We start from the raw sequence: 27,565 nt of genomic DNA on the forward strand, positions 1-27,565 counted from the left end.
TTTAAAGTTTTTCGTATTACGCGACCTATTATATATATATATATATATATATATATATATATATATATATATATATATATATATATATATATATATATTTCTATTGTTATATTTAACATACATTGAGCTTGGTATGCACAAAGAGTGAAATCTAATTAACAAACATATTTTACTGAACCAACATATATATATATATATATATATATATATATATAGTCTCACTACATATATATATATATATATATATATATATATATATATATATATATATATATATATATATATATATATAGTCTCACTACTATATATTAGGTTCAATACAATCAGTTAGGAATTGTCTATAATAATAGATACGTAATCTGCATGGATTAAAATATCGTATTTGAGCGTATTTTACAACCGGGCAACGCCAGCCGACCTGCTAGTATTTCTATTAAACACGTATTGTAGTACTACTTTAGTTACATTCGCTAATTAAAACCATGTTAATGTAAAAAATTGTCAGTGCACCAAACGACACGAAGAGGTCTGTCTTTTGCTATTTATAATTTTTTTTATGAATTCATGACATTTGTAAGAATCTCTTCAAAAGTTTTGTCATTTTGTTTTTGTTGAATTCTGCCAAAACTATTTCTTGATTTCAGTTTCTTCATAATGGTAAAATTTACGCGTTCTTCCGATATTCATCCCGGTTAGCATAATCATAAGAGTGTTCACCAATGAGCCAAGAGACCGTGGTTCAATCGTAGGTCGCTTCATACGAAACACTTTAAAAGTGATACTTGACGCTCCCTTGCTAAATACTCAGCATTATCATGGGTCGATCAAGGGTAAGCGGAGTAATTGGAGTGAACTCCTCCCTACACTTCTGTTATTAAAAAGGGAACATTCAAATCGCTCTCGACTATAGTCTGACACGCAGTTTTTTCTAACATATGATCCATCGAATGGTTTCTAATCCAATCATATTCTTTGTCTTACTGGTACAAACCTGCCAGTGGGCGGCAGCTGAAAATATCAGCAACAACAATTAAGGACGACCTAGCGGTACTATGGGGTCCACAAGTAGTTGGTCTCTAGTGCTGGAAATGGGAGTAGTTAGTCAAGATTGTTGAAACTAAACTGTGATGGTTAAAGACTCAGCCCCTTCTCAGGGGAAGCAACAAAATCACACCCCTTCACTGTTGGGGTCCCTAAATGCCATAAAGCCTTCTGCTCTAATAGTTTCTTCCCTCGAACAGTTAGACTCCAGAATTCCCTTCCTGCTTCCCTGGCTGTACTGATATGCAAAAGTTTAAATGTAACGTAATGGTTCCAAATAATAACCCTTTACGTCCAAGTGCGATATGAATTGTTGAAGGCGAACGTGTTTGAAAAGGAAAAAAAGTCGGCTCACTCCGATCAGGATGATAGCCGGTTCAAGTGCAAATAAGTATAATATATATATAATATAAATAACTCACTAACTAACTTAACCCTAAACCGAGTTAACTTAACCCTAAACCTGATCGTAAACCTAACCTTAATTAATTAATTCTTATCCTAATTCGGTAGATTACATATTAGATTAAAAACTATTCGGTTGCTCACATATTGGAAGATTTAATCAAAATTTTTAGAATCCGAACACCCTAATCTCTTTTGTAGACTTGTGAATTCAATATCGTATAAAAGCTATTCTATGTTTTCGCTAAATCTAGGCTAAAAATCCTGAAATCTGAAATTTCCAAATGATTTATCCTGAAACATACAATTTACCTAAAGTTGGCTACCTATTCAGTTTATGATCTAATCTCCCATAACTTCGCGTCGGCATCTTCTGGCAGCTTATGAAAACAACCGGAAGGCTGCCAGACGATTAATTAAAACGCGGCTTTCCTCTTTCCCTCATAAAGAATGGCTTTCTATTTAGAAAGATATTCTTAACATGGAAAAAGGGAGGACTTTACGTGTTGAAAGTCATTTTTCGTGATTTAATGAATTGCAAGTTTTAAGTGAAACCTGTCTACTGACACGTGATTGATTAATCGCTTCGGCATCTTCCGAACGCTTACATAATCTGCCGAAAGATGCCCATAAAATGTTGCTGGTGATTGGGTCGTGAACTGGATAAAATTGAAAAACACACTATATTCAAATTATTATCTTTTATAGGTATAAGCTAAGGAAGCTCTTTTACCACTACCACCGTGCAACGACATCGAAATGATTTAGTTTTTATCTCGGTTTATATTTTATAATAATCTTCTTAATGCATTGCTAGTTTTTTTTATTATTGATTTCTCCCATAACAGAAAGCCAACAACAATCACTGTGAATCAATTCCTTCCCTTAAAAACGTAAAATGGTTTTGTTCGGTACATTTTTTATTCGCGTGGCGGAAAAGAAGGACACACGTGCGTTCGCGCAAGCGCGCACACACACGCGCGCACACACACATACACACACATACGCACGCACACACACGTACCCCCCCACACGCACACACAAACACAAACATATATATATATATATATATATATATATATATATATATATATATATATATATAAGAGCAAACAGTTAATAAAACATGTTAAAAACACTTTGAAAAAGAGTTAAAAAATATATTTAATCTGAAAAGGAAACACTTGATAAGTGGATAGTTCTTAATCCGTGGAGTTTCGAAGAAATACTTTCCTTCTCATCCGAGGGTAGGAATTAGCAAAATGCGGGATCAGATTTCGCATACAAAAGTATTTGATGAAACAACAAGTAAGTCAAAGATCTTATTTGATAACAAAAACTGAAGCAGAGGTATTATTGTGAAGAAAAAGGTGATTACACGTGAATGGATAGTCTGGTGAAAGGTAATTGTTATATTATTATAATATTATTATTATAAGCTCTATCTCCTATTTGGTTTTATCGAGCTTTTACATCTGGTTGAGATTACTTTATAAATATTAATTCTTTAATATTTATAATATACTTTAGTTTTACCATCTTGGATCATTTTGGTAAATTTAATAATATTTTTTTTTATTATATATATATATATATATATATATATATATATAAGTTTGGTGGTTAAATTTGAAATTCTGAAAAAACAACATATAGACACATATATTCGAATTAAGAATTTATTGTTTGACAAGAGGAATATATAGAAAGGGTTATGTTAATTTCCTTAATTCATGGATTTCCAATAAAGGCTCATATCATCAGAGGAAATGAAATGCGGGTAGCAAAATGTTCAGCTGTGAATAGACACTTATTTTGCTTTTCAGCACAACTATGTATGCCAACAGGAAAACCAACGTTGCCCAGGATTGAATGATGATCAGCAAATATTTCACACTCGCATATTCTTATTGTCATCGAAATCGGTGAAATTTAATTGATAGCCTGCTCTAGTCGGGGACCCATCGCAGTGCACCGAAAAGAAGCTCCACACGCCTTCCTGTAGTGACTTAGTTGTCAATACATTGTCGTCTACATTGCACTTTAAAGAACCTACTGTTGATTTTATAAAATTATTTTTTTATATATATAACGGCATGATCTAAAATTTAAAATACAGACATTAAGTATCATGGTACGATTGTGCTCTAAACAGAAACATTCATTTTAAACGCACCGCTATCTTATCAATGAATCTACTGTTGATGTTATATGCATGTCCTTTCTGCTTGTGTGTTAATAAAACTTCTCAACTTGTGATGTTAGGCTGTATGAGATGTTAACTTGGGCCAAAATCGCTTGTTCTTTCTTTCATCGAATTTTTTCGATTATCGACTATTGATCGACTATTGATACCCAAAACATTCGATACAAAACCTATCTAAGAACACTGCCAGATACATCACGTACATTTGTGTCATAAAAATCGGACAAGCCGTTTCAGAATCCATAATGGACGAACTTAAACACACACAAAGTTCCTTATATATATATATATATATATATATATATATATATATATATATATATATATATATATATATATATATGAATAAAAATAAAATAAAAATACCAGCGATGTTTGACGTTATGTTATTTTGAAAACAGAAAAAACCGAATGAATTTATGAAATGATCAACTTCTATTGCTTCAGGATATTAAAAGGAAAATGCAAAAAAAGAAAACGATCATGAAAATGAAAAGGAAAGAGTGTTATATATATATATATATATATATATATATATATATATATATATATATATACTAAGTTATAGAAATATATATGGCGATTAAGCTACACTGAATATTCCGCGTTTCATCCACTCTAGGACTCTTCAGGGTGAAGAGTCCTAGAGTGGATGAAACGCGGAATATTCAGTGTAGCTTAATCGCCATATACATTTTATAACTTACTAACTAGCTCTACCTACGTATTGAGTACTTTTGAAGTAAATACTTAAAGTTTACGCATAAATCTATACTTTCGTATATTAATTTTATGTGAGTAAATTAAGTAGTTATATATATATATATATATATATATATATATATATATATATATATATATATATATGCACATTAGACTTTATGATAGAGGAGGATGTCGTCACTTACAACAACTGAAATCACGATTATCGAATATTTTCGACGCCATTTCGTTTTCTACGTTAATTTCACTTAATGCACTTTTGTACGATTAAACACGTTAGCTCATTCCCGATTTCCATCGTCTGGAATGGATTGAATTCTTTTTTTTTTTTACACAGTGATCACCACTTATCAAGGCCCGGAAGCCACTCAGGGATAATGGTTATTGCAAGTACATTACGTTAGTAGGGAGATTTGATGAAGTGTTTACTTAAGGGGGCGGTTCATTAGGAATTTGTTAACATTGGACTTGAACACATCCAAGTTATAGTCCGGTGGGAAGCAGGCAGACGGAACAGAGTTCCACATGCGTGCAGTTCGAAGAAAGAAGCTTTGTTCATGGAATCCACGTTTTGATCTCGGCACAGATAAAGAGTGAGGGAAATTTTACAATATATGATGCCATGCGAAACTCATGTTTTTTAAACCGGAAGTGCAATAGACATGTCAAATCTACATTTGTCATAAAATATATGTTTTTAAAATAATTCCTATCAAGCTGACCTTCCCCCACACATAAGCATAAAAATAGGCACAAAGTTTTAATGTTGGGATGATCAAGTTTCCCCCAAAAGAGCATTCTGGATGGAAACAAATATAAAAATGGCTCCAGTTTTGAAGGATTTCTCCGTCACTTACTGATGACAGAAAAAGTAAAGTATATTAGCAGAACAGATACTACACATGGCAATATTTATTTCTGAAAAATATAAAAAATACATTTTTTTATCGAAATCGCCCCAGACAAAAATTGAAGCCACTTGATTATACTGTATTATAATTAATAAACAATATGTACACGTTATTTTGGCTAATAAACAAAATATACATATTCTTTTGACTAATAAACATTATATAAACTTTGTTTTGACTAATAAACAATATGTACACTTTGTTTTGACTACGACACAATATGTACACTTTATTTTGACTAAAAAAATATTTACACTTATTATGACTAATAAACATCATGTGTACTTCATTTAGACTGATTAACGATTTATACACTTTATTTTGACCAATAAGCAATATGTACACTTTATTTTGACCAATAAGCAATATGTACACTTTATTTTGACTAATAAACAATATGCGCAATTTATTTTCACTAATAAACAATATGTGCACTTTATTTGGACTAATAACAGTACATGCCCTTCATTTTAACTAATATTTATTTTGAATAATAAACAATATATAAGCTTTATTTTTAACAATGAACAACATGTGAACTTTGTTTTGACTAATAAACAATATACACACTTTATTTTGACTAATAAACAACATCTACACTTTATTTGGACTAATAAACAGTAAATACACTTTATTTTGACTAATAAATAATATATAACCTTAGTTAGTGTGCACCTAATTTTTCCATATAAACACTATTTAAACTTTATTTTGACTAATAAACAATATATACACTTTATTTTTACTAATAAACAATTTATACATCTATTTTGACTAATAAGCAGTATGTAGACTTTCTTTATTTTCACTAATAAACAGTATACACACTGTATTTGGACTAATAAACAATATATAAACTTTTTTTCGACTAATAAACAATTTTTGACTAATAAATAATTGTTTATTAGTCAAAATAACGCTTACATATTTTTTCTTAGTACAGATAAAATGTGTATATATTGTTTATTAGTCAAAATAAATTGTCCCAAATTGTTCATTAGTCCAAATAAAGTGTACATATTGTTTATTAGTAAACATGAAGTCTACAGATTGTTTATTAATCAAAATAAAATGTATATATTGTTTAAAAGGAAGTCTAACCCTTATCCCTGAGTGGCCATTGGGCCTTGATAAGTGGTGAACTCCATGTAAAAAAAAACAAAAAAAAAACATTGTTTTTTACTAAAAAAAGTGAACATGTTGTTTATTAGAACAATATATATATATATATATATATATATATATATATATATATATATATATATATATATATATATATATATATATACTAGCAAGGAAACCGACGTTGCTTGAGATTAAATGATGATTAATGAATGTTTCACAATCTCATATTCTTATTGTCATCGAAATGAATAAAGTCGCCTATTTACAGCTGAGGATGAAGATCATGTAAAGATTAGCAAATAGGGATTGTAAGTGTTTATATGCCATTAAACAAACATACCCAATTTAATATATTACGACAGCTATAATTACCCGGAGTAGTATGAGATTAAAAGCTGGAAACAGGAGAAGATGAAGATCATTATTCATTCCCGAATAACGCCGAGTTGCCTTCTTGTAAGTTCAATAAAATGCAATATTTTTTTTTGAACTCAGTAACACAAAATTAAACTTTAGTCATTTAAGTTGGGAATTTCCTGAAACCACGTGTGGTCTCATCGGAATTCATGTGTACTTGTATTGTTGAAGTAAATAAACAAAACAGTTTTTTTTATATAAAGAGTTGAAATACAATGCAAAGTAAAATACAATGCAACGTTGAAAGACGATGGAATTCTTCAAAGGTAAATGTAATATTATATATTCATGCTGTCGGCAAGAAGAAGAAAAAAACGCTTAAACACAGCTTCGTAAAAGAGTAGACCCCCCGTAACATGTTGGGCTTTTATTAATTACATTTTTTTTCTAGCTGTCCCGATCCGGCGCTGTCCAGGATATAGTGAAATCATTTCAGTTAAGAATATTTTGTATTAATCCTACAACTTAATATATATCCGGTTGTCCAGAACTTTTTCGCTTATATTTCAATCATAAATTATAAATTATAACCATTAGTTTCACCTATTTCATTATTATTATTATTATTATTATTATTATTATTATTATTATTATTATTATTATTATTATTATTATTGTTGTTGTTGTTGTTGTTGTTGTTGTTGTTCACACAGACAATCATCAAAGAATTCTCTTTGAAAACATTACTTTCCACCTCTTTCGATAACATTTGCAAATAAATTTGCGTTATCGCAACAGCCGCTTACCATTAATTTCTCTCTGGTAGCGGCCAATGGTAATCACTGGATTTTGAGTGGCAATAAGCCTCTCAAGGTCCAATTTCTCTCTGCACTGTGGAGGTCTGGTCAGTGCTCTTTCTTCGGTCTTTCCACCCTCCTTGACTCTTCTCGGCTATTTGGTATCACTCTTTTGGGGGTATGGAGCAATGGGAGGGGATGGGGAGGGGATAGAGAACTTATAAATATGCAGCTTTAATATTTTTGGTTCCATCTAACACTTTTTCATGTCTTGCCTCCGCTGCAGCTTGTCTGACCCGCTCATGTTGATCATGTGTATTTGTCTCTGCATATGAGGGTTTCCTTAACATTTCAGATGTTTTCATTATTGGTATTCGTTATATCTTTCAAGCTATTCCTCTTATTTCGATTTCTGCTATTCGTTTTTTTTAAGCTTTTCGAATTTGTTCCTAGTGCTCCTATTATTATAGGTATTATCCTGATTTTCTTGATCATCCATATCCCTTACAGCTCTCTGGCTAGCTCTGTGTATTTCCTTTTCTTTGGTATCCACCCTGCGGTCAGCTGGAATAGCAAAGCCTACGATTTGACAGGACTTTTCTCTCTTGTTAATTATTACGACATCCGGTCTTCTTGCTTGGATGGGTTTATTATTATTATTATTATTATTATTATTATTATTATTATTATTATTATTATTATGTATTTACTTATCAGATGTTCGCACATGTCATTATCGGTGATGCTCTCTAGAGACCGAGTGATAACAAGTCGCATCAGAGCTCAATCACTTTTCACCTGATGCGATCCTCTACTTATAGAGTTAAATCCATCTACAGATGGAATATTGCTGGACAGAAATTCTCCACAGAACCCCCTTACCCTGCCTTGACGGAGTACAAAATTAATTTTGTAAATCTAGTGAGCGAACGATCCTTTATCTTCCCTACCCCCTTTTTATCACAGAAGAGACATTGTTAGTCTCTCTGCTCTATCGTTATTACTATGAAAGATGTTTGACAGCTCCAATCGTTGTTTCCATTCGTGTAAGATATATAGAGCAGATAACTCATATTGCTACCATAAGGAAAAAGGACTTTCGCCCTCCATCTGCTTACCGTCAGGCGACATTTTTACGAACAGAACATTTTTGCAAGGTTTCCCATCTGTTGAATACGTTACCGTACGACTGCTTCTCTGATGATTATAGATTGGTCGGATACAAATCCAACCTCTTCTCAAAACCGACCGATAAGTAAATAAAACAAAAAATAAAAAAACGCAGTTCACAATATTGGCCAATGTTAGTACTCTCATTGTCCTCCTCCTCTTTCGGCTGACAATCATTTCAGTTTCATTAACAGTTATCTTCGAGTGGCGACAGATTCGGGAAACCTCTCCCCAAATGGATATTTTTTTTTCTCGTGTCTTTTTTATGAATTATAGATAGCGGCATGATTCGAGTGATCAAACACTGCTGGCACACTAAATAACCGCATTTACATAGGCAAGTTGCTGCTGTCCGAATTAACTGAGAAAAAGGAAGACAAAGCCGTTGCTAATAAAACAAATAGAGCACAACGAAAAGCATAATAGATTTGTTGTTAGTAACATCTAAATATTATATAAGAACCGTTTTACACACACGTTTGTATATGAATATTATATAAACACTCTCGGGCAACGCCAAACGAACACAACTACTTTATACATACATACATACATACATACATACATACAGGCATACACACACACACACACACACACATATATATGTATATATTTAAAATCTGGATACAAGGGGAGGTAACTTTTAAAAATACTACAAGGGAGATGAAATTAAAATCATTCCAAATATGATGCTCACAGCCAACCAAGTGCACATGGTGCATCATCAGGTTGCTATTATATAGAACACTGCTAAGAACCTGGACGATTATTATTATGATTGTTGTTGATGTTAGGAAAATAGAATGTTTAGAAAATATTATCGAGACTGCTACCGAGGAATGTTAACTTGATAGAATGGAATTTTATTCTGACAATTATGTTTTCACTTTGAAGAGAAATTAGAATTGAAGAGGCCAGTTAGGAATGTACGAATAATAACAGATGAATTGCGTGAAAATCATCAGGTGATGGCGTAATAATTTAGAACGAAAGTTTTAAATATAAATAATTTGAGTTTTTTTTTGTTTTTTTTTACCTAGGTGTCACCACTTATCAAGGCCCAGAGGCCACTCGAGGATAAGGGTTAATAGGTATACATTAGTCATTGTGATTTTAGCATAGTAAACAGTGGGAATTTTGTAACTTGGATTACTTAGGGGGACGATTCAATTAGAACTTTTTCACATTGGACTTTTTCTTTTTTTTTTCATAGGTATCAACACATTGTCAAGGCCAAGAGGCAACTCAAGGATAAGGGTTAAAGAGTGTACAGTAGAAATTGGACAATATAATAATCATTAGTAATGAAAATTTGTTAAATTTGATAACTTATATGGAAAGGCTCATCAAGAACTTATTTACGTTAGACTTGAAGACAACCATATTGTAGTCAGCCGGAAAGCAGGAAAACGGAAGACAATTCCACAGGCGTACAGTTCTAAGAAAGAAGCTTTGTTCATGGAATCTACGCTTAGGTTTAGGCACAGATAAAGAGTGGGGGGGAATTATTGATAGTGTTTAGTCGAGAATCGGTTATTCCAAGTGCTGGACTTACAATTAGGTAACCAGTCGATACGAGTTGTGTGTGTGTGTGTGTGTGTGTGTGTGTGTGTGTGTGTGTGTGTGTGTAGATTTAGAGTATTATGAAATTGTAACCTTAATTGAAGAATAAAAGATTATTAAATCACCAATTTTGTCCGGCGTTGTTAGGAAGAAGAAAAGATGACACAATGACAAAAGGAATGCTGTTTGTGTATATGTAAAACACCCTCATACCACCCCCAGGCGCACAAACGAGACATTATATACACCCGACCGTTCTTTACGCATATATGTATAAAGACATTGCAAAATATTTTATACATACACAATTTACATCCCTCCCACTATCTTACATGAAAACGTACAACGCAATACGCGATTAACACAATGCAATAAAAAGCGAATATATTAAATCTATACTTCGACAACGTTCGACCTATTTTAAAATAAATGCAAAAAAGGAAATTATGCCGATCTCGTATTATGTTGAAAATAATTCGGGGTTTGATCGAGTGTTGCAATGTAACACCTTTTTTTTTTAGTTCCGTAATTTTGTATGTGATATTTATCGCTTGTTCGCATTCGAACGCTTCGACCTATCGGATGTACGTATTTGCAGTTTTATAGAAGATCTATCCGCATGGCTCACTTAGACGTGGGCACACATAGATATTCGGCATATATAGAGTAAAGTTGAGATTAAGGACCAATTCGTTTTTCTTTTGTGTGCATTGATATTCATATTAAACCCCTCTTTTCTGTTTATTTATAAAGAAAATACAATTTTCTTATATATGAGTTGTGGAATTGCATTCACTAGCAAAAGATCTAGCTAATTTGCATATTCTTTTAAACATTCATTTTACTTAATTCCCTATTAGTTGCTTCGGTCTTCTAATGGGATAATCATCTTAAGTTAACTATAACGTGTAATTATATTCATGCAGATATTCTACATGATTTATACTTGCATAATATTTGCGTAAAAGTTTATAGTAAACACAAAATTGTTTCCATATATATTCATGTATACGTATATATTTTTGTTTAACAAATTTTGCCTACCAAACTCTTCCTAGAGTTTTTGGTCTACAGACATATATAACAGACAACACGCTATGCAACATACAGATATCTGTGCGTGAGGTCACCAAGGTAATCAAAAACCTTGATTCCAGTAAAGCAACTAGTCCTGATGATATTCCAATTATAGTGTTAAAAAAGCGACAACCAGAACTTGCCCCCATACTTACCAAACTGTTTAAGCGTTGCCTTAAGGAGAAGTGCTTTCCAACAGCCTGGAAAACCTCATCAGTATGCTCTGTATTTAAGAATTCAGGTGAAAAGTCATCTCCCTCTCAGTACAGACCTATAAGTCTCATGTGTGTCATGAGTAAGTTGTTGGAATCCATATTAAATAAAGAAGTACTCAACCACCTCAACAGAAATAAGCTTCTTAGTGACATGCAATATTTACAGCAGATGTGCTCACGGTTATATCACATAGGATCAGTGAATCTCTAAAAGGTTTCCTTTCCAGGGCAATTGCTCTTGACATATCGAAGGTCTTCGATAAGGTATGGCATAAGGGTCTACTTCACAAGATTTCCAGCTACGGTATTACTGGAAATGTTTTCTCAATTATTAAATCATTTCTCTCTGATAGGTTCATAAGAGTAGTGGTTGATGGGCAGAAATCAGAGGCCAAGAGTATTATTTCTGGAGTCCCCCAGGGGTCCATTCTGGGACCAACTCTCTTCCTGATGTACATCAATGATCTCCCAAAAGACATAGTTAAATCTTTCGTTGACATCTATGCTGATGACACGAGCATCTATGGCAATGCATCAAAGGCCGTAAGAACAAAGTTCTCTCTAATTCTCTCTCCTCTGATCTCGAGCGTGTGGTACAATGGGGGAAGAGGTGGCTGGTAACTTTTAATTCATCCAAAACCAAGCTTCTATCTTTACATCATCAACGCTCTGATCCCCATCTGGCATCAATTGAAATGGATGGCTCTTGTCTTGGGGAGGCTCTGTGTTTTGACAAGCTTCTGGGTTTGACCTTTACTCCTGATCTGAAATGGAACACGTACATCAAATCTGTTGCCAGGGCCGCTGGGAAAATGGTGGGATCCTTCTACCGCTCCAGAATATATCTCACTACTGATGCAATTCTCTATCTATATAAAAGCCAAGTACGTCCAAGGATGGAGTACGGCTGCCACATCTGGGCAGGAGCTACTAAAAACAGCATATTCTGCCTTGACAGAGTACAAAATAGACTTTGTAGTTTGGTGGGGGATGCCCTTTTTTCTTCCCTGCAACCTCTCTCCCACAGAAGAGACGTTGCGAGCCTGTCTCTATTTTATCGTTATTTCCATGGTAAGTGCTCGTCTGAGCTCCAATCTCTCGTCCCCCCTCGCTAACTGTCAATAATTTTCCCCACTCTTTATCTGTGCTTAAATCCAAACATAGATTCCATGAGCAGAGCTTCTTTCTCAGAAGTGCACGATTGTGGAACTCTCTTCTGTTCGCCGGTTTCCCAGCTGACTACAACTTGGATGTCTTCAAGTCCAACATAAACAAATTCCTGACAAACCGCCTCCATAAGTAAGACACTCTATCAAATCTCCAATACTAATGATTACTACAATACTATCGCATTGATTATTGTACACGCAATGACCCTTAACCCTGAGTGGCCTCCGGGCCTTGATTAGTGGCGACCCCCATTAAAAAAAAAAAGGTATTTGAATCAATGCAAAACTTTATATTTGGGTTTTAGCTCGGAAAAATCGGTGCAAAAGTGTGAACATTAAAAAAAGCCATTATTTACAGATAATTCTATAAAATCAACAGTAGATTCTCTACAGTGCAATGTATAGTGCAATGTATTGTGAACTAAGTCACTATGGGAAAGCATGCGAAGCTTCTTTCCAGTACACTGCGGGAGGGGGGGCCCTAAAGGAGGCAATCAATCGATTTGATTGAAAAATAAGCGATTTCACCAATTTCGATGACCATAAAAGTATGGACGGTAGAAAGATTATAGATTTGAAACCACTTTTAGTTTTTCCCTTGAAAAATGTTTCCATATGATTTGTATGGATCGTTCCAAGCGTAACGCCTCCTATTTTTTTTAACTGAAAAACTTAAAAAGCCACAACGGCAGGAGTTGTACAATTAAAACTGACAAGATTTTGTGTCCCAGAATTTATTTTTCTACATAGTCACCACCATTCTCAATGCACTTTTGCGATGGATGATGAAGCGTGTTTTGTCATATGTGGTTCGTTACAAAAGTGAAGCCCTCCATTCTTTTTTACCTCAAAATGTTGAAGAGCTACAAATACGGGAGTGGTGACATTAAAATGATCAAACTTTTGTACTACAGAATTAATTTTATTACATAGTCACCATCATTCTCAAGGCATTTTTGCTTGTAATTGTGACGCACGCCTATGACAAGGGTTGTTTTCTTAGAGTTTCACACAGGCAATATCTGCAGCAGAGAGATGAAAATTACATTCGGGCGGAATAAAAAAGGAGGCATTATTTTTGTAATTCTCCTCATAGCTTTCAGAAAAAAGGATATATTTGGTGTTTTAAGGGTGTTGTGACCTTAAGGTCACTTAATGTGTATTTGAAGATTCAGAACCACTTCCATTGTCTTCCTAGTAAATTTTACATAAGAATTAACTTTTAGATTTTTTTTATCGATCCTTTAACTTCTATTTCTATCGAGAACACACAATCATCTCGCGTCCATAAGAAGAATATTAAGCGAGTTTTGCTTCATTTGTATATAATGTCTAAATTTAATACAAGTCTGAAATATTTGAATGTTCAAATTAGAAGGTGAGCCCGCATGTTCTCTAAAACATTAAAAATACAAGGAAAAACCTGAAATTTAAGGAATAATTTATTAAAATTAAAGGTATCTGAATTTTCATGTATCTTCACTCTGCATTTTACATGTATTGACCAAAACTAAAATTCTCACTACACTTACCCTGCCCAACGTTCCAAAATTTATAACGACCTGATAATTAGTTTTAAAGGAAATCCGGTATATGCACATATACACACGTTTTCATTTCTAATCTATAAACATATTCACCTACAAAACTTTGAACACAACATCGATATTAATAAATATAATAATAAAATGAAGAAAAACAAAAACAAAAAAGCAAATAATTTCCACATCATATACGCACCAAATATTTTGATTTCTAATATCATTATTTCGTTCAAAAATGAAACTAAAACATTCTTTACACGTCATAGGGACACAACGTCTTTTCAATTATTGTGTCTTGTGGTTGTGTTCAAATCAGTCATCTTGAGAAAATCTAGAAGTCAAGACAAAACGTTCATGAATATATAAAGAATGTTCAGTGTTTCCTTTTCCCATTTTCCATTACGTTGGTTCATCATCATCATCATCATCATCATCATCATCATCATCATCATCATCATCATCATCATCATCATCATCATCAGCCTCAGCCTCATCCTTTCTCTCGTCATATATATATATATATATATATATATATATATATATATATATTGTTCGTATATAATAGCCCCACACAGATTGCTGACAAATCCTAAAATCCCAAATATCAACCACTCATCTTCAACATACACACGTTCCGAAATAGTAAATATTTCATCAGTTTAATACTGTAGTAACTCTGAAGAGATTGCCAAATACTCATATATATTCACTAACTATAATAATAACTACTTTCGCATTGAATGCAATTGATATATATATATATATATATATATATATATATATATATATATATATATATATATATATATATATATATACAGGGTGCCCCCAAAAAACAGAGGCTATTCAATTGTTTTTCTGAGCATTTTACAGTCGGAGGAAAAAGACCAAAGACCCTAGTGTTTTGATGTGATATTTTGAATATAATAAACTAATTATGACCAAAGTTTCATTTCATTAGGACAAGACAATAAGAAACAGAGTCTAATTAGAGTTGGGGCCCGTTTTTTTGGTCACCCTGTATATATATATATATATATATATATATATATATATATATATATATATATATATATATAAAACCCTATATGTGTGCGTGTCGTAAAGACGTGTATCTAGGAGAAGGAAAAACACTGATGTAAAAACCTGAGGTCTATTGTCTACTCTGTTTTATGCCAGTCATCTGCACCGACATAGATTAGCAGTAATACTAAAAAGTGGTTGGTTCTACATAAAACCTTTACCATATAAACAAATTATCTGTTTGGATTTTCGAACATCTTCGTGTTGCGGCAGAACCTCATACGTTGAAATTGACAGGGAAGTCCATATACTCTCTCTCTCCCTCCCTCCATCACCCCTCTCTCTCCTTCTTTCTTTATTTCTCTCTCTTTCTATCTCTCTCTCTCTCTCTCTCTCTCTCTCTCTCTCTCTATATATATATATATATATATATATATATATATATAACTCAACTATGCCGAATTTAACGTAGTCATATCTTCTAATAGCATGAAAATAAAAAAGCTCAGACCCCTCCCCGAAATGCGACCTGTATAAATAAGTGTAACTGCCAAAATAAAGAGAACTGTCCTTCTAAATAATGATTACATACATAAGGACGTTGTATACTCTTGCACGGTGACACAATTGCCCATGCATGAAACCTATCTAAATAAGATAATAACCAATGACTCCGACCAAAATATTTCAAATTTAGTAAACCACACGGCTACCCTAATTAACGACCCACAAATTAATTCCTAGAATGGTTTTCCCACAATTAATTCGCAACAAACTGACCAATATAATTTAACTCTTCTGAAAATTATTTAATTAAAACCACCCTATTTTAAATACTAATCCCGATAATAACATAAATAGACACTTAAACAATGGAACAAAATTAAAATCGAGTATAATAACTCACACATATAGGCGCGACTTCTAATTAAATAAAACTAAGAATCGAAAACCACTTACATTCCTCCAAAAACGAAAATACACAGAATAAAAAGAAACCTCTTTAACTACGGTAATTAAATGAGTATACTAAAAAAAGCAAAATCATAGACACCAAGGTCTAAATTTTGTAATCTTTGCATCTCCGAAGCAGTTAAAACAATCACTTTCCCTAAACCTACAATAAATACTAAAAACGAATTGGTCTCACAATACAAACACAAGAGAAAATTTGAATAGAGCAAATTTGAAATAACATAGGTAATTTTAACATTAGACAATACAAAATAATACGAACTACATATCATTTACTCAACATACGTACCATATACTCTTATATATAATCCATTATATACATTAGGAATCTTTCAATCAGCTTAATCGACTGTTTTTTATTTTAAATAGTTCTTTTTTAATATCCCGCCAATTACATGTCAAATTTTGACTCTTAGAAAACACTATTTAATATTATTTTAACATTTATTTTTATCTACATGTTCTAAAACCGCCCTTAATTCTACCATTCTAACTCATTATTTGCATATTAAATCATAACTCAATTAATATGCATCTGAACCACCACAATCTTCATGGAAATAAAAACTTGATTCGCTCAGCCACAACTCACCTTATGTACCGTTTCATAATATCCTTTCGTCTGCAGAACTCCAATCCCATACAATTTTTTTCGGATTAAAACCGATTAAAAAGTTTCTACATGTCTGAATACTCTATATATCAAAATTCAAGTCTGTAGATACAAAATTTGTTGAGTATATAGTTTGTGAAGTATCCTCACACACATTTTCACTTCTAAAGATATATAAAGAATACATAGATACATCTAGAAAGAGAGAGAAAATCCGTTTAAATTTTAATACTATTATGACGGCCAAGTATAGCCGTCCGCCTCCTTGACACATCTCATCTAATCTGCAATCATTTGTGGGGTCATCTTATTGATTGGCGTGCTCAGAAATAAAGTTCAATTTCATTCTTGGAAAGCCTAAAAATTTAGATTTAAAAAGTGCATTGTTCATTAACTAATATTAAAGAGATTTTGAATTGTAACTTAATTACTTTTTAAAAATCTATTTTTCTATAATGATATTGACGTTTTTTTTTAGTTTTAGGCATAATAAATAATATTTTTCTGTTTTTTTTTTCATATCAGGTATTGTATTTGTCTGCCCCTGGAATTGTGAGTCAAAGAGAAATACCCGAAATAATCGTTGGTTCTGACGCGATGAATCCAAATCCTGGTTGGATTTCTTTGCACGGTCGACGTTTCTACTATTTTGTAACTATCTTCGCAATTTGGACGAGTTTACCGAATGAAGCCGGCGGCCAGATGACACGGGTTTTCCAGATGCAGGAGTCAGCAATGACAAATCTAAGCAACGCCATCACTATAGATGTAAGTCGCAAGTATACAACGGTTGTTTTAATTATTAACGTCAATAACTAAATATTTGACTGGAATTTCTATTGAATGTTTTTAATTACCAACCTCTAATATTTCCTCCAGTATCAGGAAACATGCTATGTGATATACAAATATTTGTACGTGATGTTGCCAAGCTAATCAACGGCCCTGACGGTATTCCAGTTATAGTACTCAAAAGACTTCGACCAGAACTTGCCCCCATCCTTCCATCATATATATATATATATATATATATATATATATATATATATATATATATATATATAGAGAGAGAGAGAGAGAGAGAGACGGAGACAGAGAGTATCAATAAAATAAAAAATGATAATCTAAAATATATACTGATGTCTACAGATTTATTTATTCAATCAATAAGGATGATATGTCAATTAGGGGTTAAGGATATGTAGGAACTCTTTAGACCATGGTATTTCGAAACCTAATGCTTCTCATCAGAAAAGGAAACAAGATCCTAAGTAACATAATAGGGATGCGATGTCTAGCGATAGTTACAATAGGAGCTAAATAATTGTGCAGTGAGAGACTGTTTGGGGATGGGAGAACTAAAGTTATCTCTGTTATATAGACGGTGTATAGCCTTTAATTCATCTATCATTCTTATTGAATAAATGAATAAATCTGTATACATGAGTATATATTTTTATATCGTCATTTTCTTATTTTATTGGTATTCTATATAAGCTCCAAAACAAGTTGTTGAGGTTTGCGTTATGCTGATAAGTCTCCTCTTAAAGAATCGATTTTATTCTGATCCTTTCGACTCTTCCATATATGTACGGTATATTTAAGACGAGCTACAAAATTAGAGAAATTTTAATAAATTTATCCTATATCCATTGTATAAGACGATGTTACATCACAAAACCATGTTTTTTTAGCCTAGGATAGAGATTGCAACACCCAGTATCTTATGAAATATTGGTTTTTAATAATTATTTTTTAATTTTAAGGGTCGTCTTATACGCTGACATATACGGTATAGATAGGGTGGTCCACTTAAAAGTAGCCTAGATAATGTAGTGGAGAGGATGAGCATTCTTTTATTGTTTAAATTAACTATAGCATTGTTTAAATTAGATGTAGTGTTATAAAAGATGCTGGAAGGGCTCTCCGTTGCATTTCTGAGAAAATTTAACAACGTTTGCAGATACTGTCTGGAGATCTTCTCTGGTGACTCTCCTGATAGCGTTGGTAATGTTTTACTTTAGTTGGTCTAGGTTGTGAGGATTATTTGCATAAATACTTTGTTTTAAAGCCCCCCCCCTCCCAAGATAAAAATCACATGACTACAAGTCCGGGGAACGTGGTGGTCATAACCCTTCGCTTATTGTTCTCTCATCCGTAAACATGTCATGAACTCGTGTCATTCATGAGACGTGTGGCATGTAGCATCATTTTGTTGGAAAAAGAATTGCATGTTGTCTTCTGTTGTCAGATGGTTGTTAAGAGAAAGATTAGAGATCGGGCTACTTTTAAGTGGACCCCTCTCTCTCTCTCTCTCTCTCTCTCTCTCTCTCTTTATATATATATATAAATGTGTCTGTATTTATAGTGCTGTGTGTTAGATCTATACAGGATATATATATATATATATATATATATATATATATATATATATACAAGGTGACCCCCCAAAAACAGAGGGCATTCAATTGCTTTTCTGAGCATTTTACAGTCAACGGAGAAAAAAAGGCCAAAGACCCTAGTGTTTTGATGTGATGTTTTGAATATAATAAACTAGTTATGACTAAATTTTCATTTCATTCGGACAAAACACTAAGAAACGGGGCCTAATTAGAGTTGGGGCCCGTTCTTTTGGGTCACCTTGTATTTGTGATGCTTACCTTATGGATAACACTAAACGTATCCACTTATAATAAGAACCGGGGAATATGTTATGCACCAGTTTTACGTATTTTGCAGTCGGACTGACGTATAACCACACTCTTTATTTCTTGCATTTACTTTTCTGTTTAAACTAAACACTGAGTTGTCTGTTTATTCGAGAGTCTTTCCGGTCCACAAAACGCACACACACACACACACATATTCTCTCTCCGTTCTTATATATATATATATATATATATATATATATATATATATATATATATATGTATATATATATATATATATATATATATATATATATATATATATATATAGAGAGAGAGAGAGAGAGAGAGAGAGAGATTATTCTATTCTTTTTTTTTTCCAGCGCAATTTTTGGGTGTCTTCCGGTGCTGTAAACCAAGGGAAACTGACTGATACGAGTCATCTTTCAAGAATCCAAATGGATATCATCATCACTTCCGCCTTAACTGTGACGTCACCTACATTTCCCCAGGTTTCTCTCACGCAATCAGTTCAGGCAAGCCTGCAATCTTTAATATTTTCAAACTTGTATTCCTACTACCCTTGTCTTCTATATCTCACTGTTTCGACCTTTTGATTTACACACAGAAGCAATGCTGTCGTAATCATTTCGGAAAAAAAATTAAGTTCAAACATTGTATTACTAACCACAAATAGCAAGTCCTTGATAAAATTTAATAATAAAGTTACACTCTTTGGAAGTTGAAGGTTCAATTCCCAGCGCTGGCGGCACAACAAATACAATAGCGAATTACTTAGGACATCTACACAGTCATGATTGATGGAACGAGAGAAACATTGTGAAAATAACAATGGTTCGTATAATACAAATAAGCAATCCTCATCTCAAAACTTCAGAAACATAATAGCGACATAATTTTATACATACGGCCAAAAAAACTTTCTCTGGATTAGACTGATGGAAGGCAGTAGGGATTTATCTATCTCGATCTTTGTTCCAAATCACTGACCAGTAGAAAAAAGACGGATAGAGGGTAATCACAATCAATAACTAATTATATATTGTTAACCCATATCATTTTTCACACGTATGCGCCATGTGCTCCTAAATAGACTCTACTATTTTCTATCACATCAAGCTTTGAGCTCTGTGATGTAACCCCCATTTGTATTATATTCACACTTTTTATCAATTTTAATCGTAAGATCACCAAACGCCACAGATTTAATTCTCACCGGTTTCCATTTTCTTTACTTTTATATATTAGTGTATTTACTTGCAGAATCTTCCACCAGACTACCCATTCATGTGTAATCACCTTTTTCTTCACCATATTCCCCCTGCTTCACTTTTTTTATTTTCAAGTAAGATCTTTGACTTGTTGTTTCAACAAATACTTCGAAACTCCGCGGATTAAGGACTATCCATTTATCTAGCGTTTCCCTTTCAGATTAAATATGTTTTTAACTCATTTCAAAGTGTTTTTTTAACATATTTTATTAACTGTTTGCTTACACACACACACATACACACACACACACACACACACACACACACACACACACACACACACATATATATATATATATATATATATATATATATATATATATATATATATATATATGTGTGTGTTTTATTTTTTATTACCGTTTTATCTGTTCAGTTACATATGTTTCGGTTGCCGGATCATATTTACGATCCAGCAGCCTCGTCAGACCTTATAGAAACCTACTGTCTATTTCCTAGATAGATTTTATATAATTATTACTATAATTATTTTTAATACCAACATAGACCAGTGTTTCATCCTTTAGGGAATTCACGATTATAACCGGTCGATGGATCCAAAACCGGTTACGACGCCTTCTCTGAATCTATTAGCAAGGAAGATAACTCATTCACACAGCGTGAACCGCAGCGAGGATTCTCTATCGCCCCCACAACAGCGGAAGTTACTATCTTTAATAGTATATCGGAAAAAATTGACCACATCCTGTCTGCTCATTCTGCGGCTAACATTCACATTTGCAGTGACTTCAATGTCCATAATGTGGAATGGCTGATCGACTCAAATAAGGCTGATGATGAGGGGAGGTTCTGTCATGATTTTGCCATTGCCTATGACCTCATTCAGATTGTTCGCGAGCCCACCCGTGTGCCCGATACTACCGGTCAGTACGCAAGCCTTCTATACCTTTTTCTATCCACTTCCCCTGAGCTATGCTCATGTGCCGTTCTATCTCCTCTGGGATCCTCCGACCACTCCGTTGTATCAGTTAAGATAAAAATGAAATATAAGTCTACAGACGTACCTCTCTACTGTATACCGATACTATTAAAGATGGCTGACTAGGATAGCTTCCGTACATTCATATCTGATCTACCTCTCCATTCCATGTTTAAAAAGGATGTGTCCTCTATAGTATCAGACCTGACAGAATGGTTAATTGTAGGCATAGACCAATTCATACCATTCAAAAAATTCCAACAAAAACCTAACAGCCAGCCATGGTTATCCCCGGAATGTGCTGCTGCTATCGCGCACAGAAATCACTTTTTCCATAGCTACTAACGTAATAGATGCACTGAGACTAAAGCCGCTTTCAGGACCGCCAGCAACCACTGTAAAAGAGTAATAAAAATGCAAGAGAGCTATATGCTCAACCCGTTAAATCCAAAGCAGTTCCCACCAGTTCTGGTAAATAGAAAATAAGATCCTGAACAGAAGCGTGCGTTCTATCTCAACCATTATCAACGGACCAGAAGTCATCTCGTCAGCATCCGACAAGGCCAAACTATTTGCCAAGAACTTTGCCGCAAATTCTACCCTATGCGACGAAGGCGATCAACTCTCCATATTTCCTCCTATGACACACAACACGCTATGTAACATACAAATATCTGTGCGTGAGATCACCAAGCTAATCAAGAACCTTGATTCCAGTAAAGAAACTGGCCCTGACGGTATTCCAATTATAGTGTTAAAAAAGCGACAACCAGAACTTGTCCCCATACTTACCAAACTGTTTAAGCGTTGCCTTAAGGAGAAGTGCTTTCCAACACCCTGAAAAACCTCATCAATATACCCTGTATTTAAAAATTCAGGTGATAATTCATCTCCCTCTTAATACAAACCAATAAGTCCCCTGTCTGCTCATCCTGTAAGTTTCTGGAATCCATATTAAATAGAGAAGTAGTCAACCACCTCAGCAGAAATAACCTTCTTAGTGACAGCAATATGGTTTCCGTTCTGCTAGATCTACAGCAGACGTGCCCACAGTATTAATGCTGGAGTCCCTCAGGGGTCCATCCTGGGCTCAACTCTCTTCTTGATCTACATAAATGATCTCCCAAAACACATTCTAAAATCATTCGTTGACATCTATTCTGATGACACGACTATCTATGGCAACACATCAAAGGCCGTAAATGACAATGTTCTCTCTGATTCTCTCTCTTCAAATCCTGTAGCGCGTGGTACAGTGGGGAAGAAGTGGCTGGTTACTTTTAATGTATCTTAGACCAAGCTCCTATCATTACATCATAAACGCTCTGGTCCCCATCTGGCATCAATTGAAATGAATGGGTCTCGTCTAGGGGAGGCCCCATGTTTTGATAAGCTTCTGGGTTTGACCTTTACTCCTGATCTGAAATGAAACACTAACATCAAGTCTGTGGCCAAGGTCGCTGGGAAAATGGTGGGATCCTTCTACCGCTCCAGAATATATCTCACTGCTGATGCAATTCTCTCTATATATAAAAGCCAAGTACGTCCAAGGATGGAGTACTGCTGCCATATCTGGGCAGGAGCTGCTAAAAACAGCCTCTCCTGCCTTAACAGAGTACAAAATAGACTTCGTGGTTAAGTGGGGGATGCCCTTTTCTCTTCCGTGCAACCTCTCTCCCACAGAAAAGACGTTGCGAGCCTTTCTCTGTTTTATCGTTTTTTCCATGGCAAGTGCTCGTCTGAGCTCCAATCTCTCGTCCCCTCTCGCCAATCTTTCACGAAAAATATCCAACTAGCTGAAACCACTGTCAATAATTTTTCCCACTCTTTATCCGGGCCTAAATCAAAACGTAGATTCCATGAACAAATCTTCTTTCTTAGAACTGCACGCCTGTGGAACTCTTTGCCGCTTGCCTGTTTCCCTCCCGACTTCAACTTGGATGTCTTCAAGTCCAACACAAACAAATTCCTGATGAACCGCCCCCTTAAGTAATGACACTTTATCAAATCTCCAATAGTAACTATTTTTACGATACTATCCCATTGATTACTGTACACACAATAACCCTTATCCCCGAGTGACTTCTGGGTAAAGTGGTGACCTCCATGTAAAAAAAGCGTAAATATCATTCAAGTGCATCTAGAATGATTAAGTAATTTTAATATCACGATCTACGCACATGGGCTAAGCGACCGACGTTTTCCTTTCAGGGTACAGTGCTCACCGATAGGAAGCTAGTTCCTAAAGGGGCATATATATATATATATATACAGAGAGAGAGAGAGAGAGAGAGAGAGAGAGAGAGAGAGAGAGAGAGAGAGAGAGAGAGAGAAGTATGTCGAATTATAATTATGGTTACTTGCTCACATTTTCTGACTTGAAATAAAAAAAAAGTTAAATCAGGAAACTCGAACGTATCTATGTTTCTACAATTTATTTTTTGTGCGTCTAATGAACTTTTATTTTTTGTAGATCAAAGATGAATATAAAGACATGCCAGAATTATATGTTGAAATTTCAGCTATGCTACTTAACAATGTGTCAAATGTGAATTCTATGGATATCACTATTGTAAGTGAGGTGCATTCTGGTCTTGATGTGAAAAGCATGCAAGGTTTTCCCATGAATTGGAATCGGCAACTTGCGTGGAATTACTCAAGAATGAAAAGTAAGGATTCGTTTATTTATAATCTTGACTCGTAGAATGTTATTTATTTCTATGTTGTGTATATTGTGGCGCCCACCTTACGAATAACAATAACTATTTCTTTTACTATAAAAACCGGTGAAAATCCCTTTTAGTAATATGCACAACAACTGACGTAAAACCATTCTTTTTATTTGTTGTATTTGCTTTTTTCCCCAATAGATTTTGTTTGCACTAAATACCGAGCTGTGTCTTTCTTTCTGGTCCTCACCAGCTTATAACAGTTTATGGAAACAAAAAACTAAAAATCTTTGAACTTGTAAACGTTTTAAGTGGGAATGCAAGATGCTGTCGGTGATCCGTTCTTCCTGAATAATCAAAGATCGCGTATTCTCAAAAAATATAACAGTCAAAATAAATAATCTATTGTAGCATTCAATAGAAGCAGCAGCGTAAGTGAAAGTGCGAAGAATATTATGTTACCTAGTATTATGGTATACAATTAATAATTAAAATGTATAATCTATTGTTGTGGTATTAATTAAAAAATGTTACCTAGTATTGTGGTGTACAATTAATAATTAAAACTGTTACCTAGTATCTTGGTATACAATTAATAATTAAAATGTATAATCTATTGTTGTGGTATTAATTAAAAATGTTACCTAGTATAGTTGTGTACAATTAATAATTAAAACTGTTACCTAGTATCTTGGTATACAATTAATAATTAAAAATGTTACCTAGTATTGTAGTATACAATTAATAATTAAAAATGTTACCCAGTATTGTTGTATACAATTAATAATTAACTAGAGGAATACCGCCCACGGATGGGTAAAATAAATTCCCCGAACAGAACCTTTTTTTATTGGTTTTACATTTCCTTAGAGAGGTTAAAATCCAAATATAATAATATATCGCACGTCTAGAATCCTCATTCTAAGTTTTGATTAACATATTAATCATGATACCGAAAATGTCTAAAATTTTAAAACTTTAAACTTAATTTTTAATCGTAGATATTTCTAGAATCAAAATCAGTTTATAGATTTTGATCAAAATTGGAATAAGGATTCTCGACAGAAAATTTATATATATATATATATATATATATATATATATATGTGTGTGTGTGTGTGTGTGTGTGTGTGTGTGTGTGTTTATTACATTTTCACCCCAAACAAGGCAAATTTCCACTTTGGTGTAGGGGGCTACTATCAGGCGCAACAACTACTGGGGTACTATGTAGGGATTTGGGCAGCAAGATGTCGGTTCACGTTACACTTGAACTTCTGCACGTCAGTACTGTTGGGGAAGCAGGGACATGGAATGGAATTCCAGAGTCTAGCGGTTCTTGGGAAGAAACTATTGGAGTAAAAAGATCTTTTACATCTAGGGATCTCTACAGTGTGGGGTGGGATTAGCAGCCTGTCGGGTTTGTCGAGGGTGCTCACGTCGTGGGGGCACAAGTGATTGCAGTTCGTCAGAGCATTCACCACTAAAATAATTGTAGAAAAGGCAGAGGGATGCGACATTTCGTCGCTGGGATAGAGGCTGAAGCTTAGATACCAGTTCAGGGCCTATCAGGTTTGCGACTCTCTTTTGAACCTTGTCAAGGAGCGAGAGACTAGTAGCAGATGCACCAGCCCAAATGTGACAGCAATACTCCATACATGGGCGAATGGTGGCCTTATAGAGGTACAGGATACTTTCGGGTGTTAGTAGTTGTCTAGCACGGAAGAGAGAGCCCACCTTTCTTGCAGCGGCCCTAGCAATGCCTTCAATGTAATTGTTCTAACTCATGTTTCTTGTGAACGTTAGGTCAAGGAGTTTGAAAGATGTACTCTCAGATAAAGAATCGTTGGCCATTGCTATAGGTGGTAGAGAGGGTTTCTTGTAATTATTGAATGAAACTAGTTTAGTCTTGGCGGCATTGAATGCGACCAACCACTTTTGTCCCCATTCCACCACAGATTGGAGGTATTCCTCTAGTGCTTCTACCATTTCTTTAGAAATGTGTTCATTCGTCTTCCTGTCGTGTCTGCCATAGAATGTAGTTTCATCAGCATATATACCAGTCTCAGAGGCAATTTTGTCGGGGAGGCAATTTATGAATATCAGGAACAATAGAGGTCCAAGGATAGAACCCTGGGACACTCCCGCATTTATATCATATGGTTTAGATGTACGACCGTCGAGGACAACCTGGATTTTTCTCTTATCTAAGAAGGATTTATGTTAAGTATTCTACCAGTGATACCGTATGATCTAATTTTCCTGAGGAGACCCTCATGCCATACCCTGTCAAAAGCCTTAGATATATCTAGAGCTACCGCTCTGTCCTCCCCTGCTTGTCCAGTGAATGGTATATACGTTCAGAGATTACAGTTAGGATGTCTGCTGTGGAACGGGCTTGTCTAAATCCATATTGTTTGTCAGTCAGAAGTTTTGCATCTGTAAGGTGATGGACTAGATCATGGTTAATTAAGGTCTGAAATATTTTGGCAGGCTACTGGGCGATAATTTGATGGGTCAGTCCTTTCGCCAGAATTCTTGAATACTGGTACAACAGAAGCAGTTTTCCAACAGCCCGGAAAGCAAGCTTCATTAAGGCATTTGTTGTAGAGTTTGGAGAGAACTGGAGCTACTTCGACTGAGCATTTTTTTAATAGCACAGCTGGGATAAGATCAGGTCCACATGCTTTTGAAGTGTCAAGGTTTTTTATGATGGCATGCACCTGAGCAGGGGTGATTTTCAGATCGTCTAGCGTGGCGTCTGTCCGCATAGGAAAGTCAGGTAGGGGGTTGTTGGAAGGGTCCAGTGTGGAGTTTGAGGCAAACCGACTGGCAAGCATGTTAGCCTTGTCAGTTGCCGAGGAGACAACCTCGTGATTGTTGGTTAGTGGGGGGATTGTTGATTGCCCATTATTTACTACACTGTTGTAGATTTTCCAGAAGTCTCGAGTTCCTAATATCTGTGCTTCGATGCGCTTTTTAGTGGTTTCCGTAAATTCTTTCTTAGCTGTCGCTATTTCTTTCTTAACGTTATTTCTAGCTTCTATATACTTCAGTCTGTTTGAACTGGACTTATGTCGGTTAAACCTACGGTATGCATGCTGC

General features: G+C 34.4%; 1 protein-coding gene across 2 annotated transcripts in view; it reads left to right on the top strand.

Moving 5' to 3' along the window:
- LOC145283508 (uncharacterized) overlaps positions 1-27,565 on the top strand; it is a 204,787-nt gene that overhangs the window by 37,315 nt on the left and 139,907 nt on the right. For both annotated transcript variants that reach the window (XM_080132342.1, XM_080132343.1), the window contains exons 2-4: positions 17,440-17,682; positions 19,946-20,098; positions 24,268-24,463. In XM_080132342.1, coding sequence (XP_079988468.1) covers positions 17,512-17,682; positions 19,946-20,098; positions 24,268-24,463 — 520 coding nt within the window. In that variant the 5' untranslated portion in view covers positions 17,440-17,511. The remainder of the gene's footprint in view (positions 1-17,439; positions 17,683-19,945; positions 20,099-24,267; positions 24,464-27,565) is intronic.

Source organism: Euprymna scolopes, chromosome 8 (assembly GCF_053919585.1).
Source record: "Euprymna scolopes isolate OS-2025 chromosome 8, ASM5391958v1, whole genome shotgun sequence".
Taxonomy (NCBI): domain Eukaryota; kingdom Metazoa; phylum Mollusca; class Cephalopoda; order Sepiida; family Sepiolidae; genus Euprymna; species Euprymna scolopes.